This window comes from Toxorhynchites rutilus, chromosome 1 (genome assembly GCF_029784135.1).
Source record: "Toxorhynchites rutilus septentrionalis strain SRP chromosome 1, ASM2978413v1, whole genome shotgun sequence".
Taxonomy (NCBI): Eukaryota; Metazoa; Arthropoda; class Insecta; order Diptera; family Culicidae; genus Toxorhynchites; species Toxorhynchites rutilus.
The window spans coordinates 129,897,762-129,899,817 of record NC_073744.1 but is presented as its reverse complement, the minus strand read 5'-3'; the positions used below and the strand labels follow the sequence as shown (position 1 = coordinate 129,899,817).

The 2,056-nt window shown below is 47.3% G+C and overlaps 1 protein-coding gene across 1 annotated transcript; it reads right to left on the bottom strand.

The window, feature by feature from the left end:
* Window positions 1-951: 951 nt before the first annotated feature.
* LOC129761438 (uncharacterized) lies at window positions 952-1,845 on the bottom strand. Its single transcript, XM_055759158.1, has one exon. It carries the CDS (start codon window positions 1,843-1,845, stop codon window positions 952-954), a length of 894 nt encoding a protein of 297 aa, XP_055615133.1.
* Window positions 1,846-2,056: the final 211 nt, after the last annotated feature.

The window sequence follows — 2,056 nt, the reverse complement described above, 5'->3', positions numbered from 1 at the left end:
TCTTCGTAGTTTCTTGTGCCTATTGTTTTTCGGCACAGCATTTTTGGGGAATTGTTCTCGGACAGTGGTCAGTGACCACGGATGACGATTTTGTCATACCGTCGCGTGAGTGTTATGTGAGAGTGTGACAATTATTTTTAATTTTATTTTATTTAGATTCTGATCATTCCGGCCACCTTGAATCATGCCAGGTGATTCAACTACGATCATATTCCAGGCTAGTTCCAAATCCAAGATTGCGATGTGATGGACAGTTGGTGTGGTAGTCTTGCCAGGAATGATGTTTGGAGAAGTTGTCACACGTCAACCGAGAATAGAGAGAAAAAAGAGCAGGTAGATCGAACGATAAAACTAGAGAATTTGGAACCGCAATTACCTGTGCTATGCGCAGGTGCGCTTCGAGCAAGTTCTCCCATTTGGGTTGCTCTACCTGGATCGTGGTTATTCGATGCTCGATGACTGGGAGAGTACCGGAAGGAGAGCAATCTTGGATAACGACTTCCTTGGCCGATGCAGTCCTCAGGGTGACCACCCGGACTACACCATCCTTTCCGGGATGAAGCTTGGTGATTTTTCCAAGAGGCCATTTAGCTGAGGGAACGTTGTCCTCCTTGATGATGACTATCCGTCCTTCTTCGATGGAAACAGGTGGATTACATCCTTTGGTAGCACGTGACTGCAGCTGCTGAAGGAACTCTGGATACCACCGCGACCAGATGACTTGGAACCTCTTCTGGGTTAATTCCCAGGTATCCAAACGGTTGTCTGCAGTCCTCGTTAGGTCTACCTCTGGAACGGATTGCATATTTTCTCCTATCAGAAAGTGTCCTGGTGTAAGGACCTCCAGATCGGACGGATCCTGCGGCATCGGGGTGAGAGGACGAGAGTTAAGACACATCTCAACTTATGCCAATAGTGTCAGCATGTCCTCGTACAATATGTTGACATTTCCTATAGTCTTAGCATATGTAGTTTCGCCGATTTCACCGCGGCCTCCCAGAGACCGCCGAAATGCGGTGCTCGGGGCGGAATAAATTTCCAACGAATTTCGTTGTCGGCACACCAGTCGAATATGAGTCTCCGTTCATCCTCGTCGACCTTCAGCATGCGATAGATGCGATGTAGTGCATTCGATGCGCCCTTAAATGCCGTGGCGTTGTCAGAATTCAATTCTGATATTTTTCCTCTACGAGCAACTAAGCGGCGAAGTGCAGCTAGAAACGCTGGGGTGGACAGGTCACTCACCAACTCTATGTGAACTGACTTGGTGGAGAAGCAGACAAAAATGGCCACATAGGCCTTGGTGGGACCGCGCTTTTTCACAGGTGACTTTATAAAAAATGGACCGCAGTAGTCCACTCCGCAAACAGAGAATGGTCTGGTTGGCGAGACTCTCGATGCTGGCAAATCGGCTGTGCTTTGTTGGACTAGTGTGGGCTTGCTTTTGAAGCAAGTGTGGCAATGGTGAAAGACGGATTTAACCAAGTTTCTTCCGCCCAGAATCCAATACTTCTGGCGGAGAGTAGCGAGCATGAGTTGTGGACCTGCATGCAGTAGCTTCAAATGATAATAACTAGCCAACAAAGCAGAGAGCGGATGCTTAGCAGAGAGGACGAGTGGATGTTTGGTTTCGGTCGTCAGTGGAGCGTTGCTTAACCGGCCACCGACACGAAGGATGTCGTCTCGATCGATGAATGGGTTCAACCATTTGAGTGGCGAATTTTTCGCGACTCGTTTCCCACTTGTAAGGTTGGAAATTTCCTCCGCAAACATTTCGGCTTGCGCTAAACGACATAAGAAGTTTTCTGCTCTCCGAAGTTCCGACGAATTAAGCGGATCAGGCATTACACTAGTGCTGATGACGATGTTCGATGGTTTTAAATTTTCTGAATTCTCACGTTGAGCTAAATAACGGCTATGTAGGTTTTCTATGTAGCGTTGACAGAAAGCTGTGACACGACGTAACTTGGTGAAACTCGAGAACCGACTGAATAATTCATTGCAAAATGTAGACTGTACTGACGTCATTGCAATTAGTGGAGATTTTCGGCTTTCC

Coding starts and splice junctions, on each gene's coding strand:
- LOC129761438 (XM_055759158.1), bottom strand. CDS start 1,845: ATGCCTGATCCGCTTAATTCGTCGGAACTTCGGAGAGCAGAAAACTTC.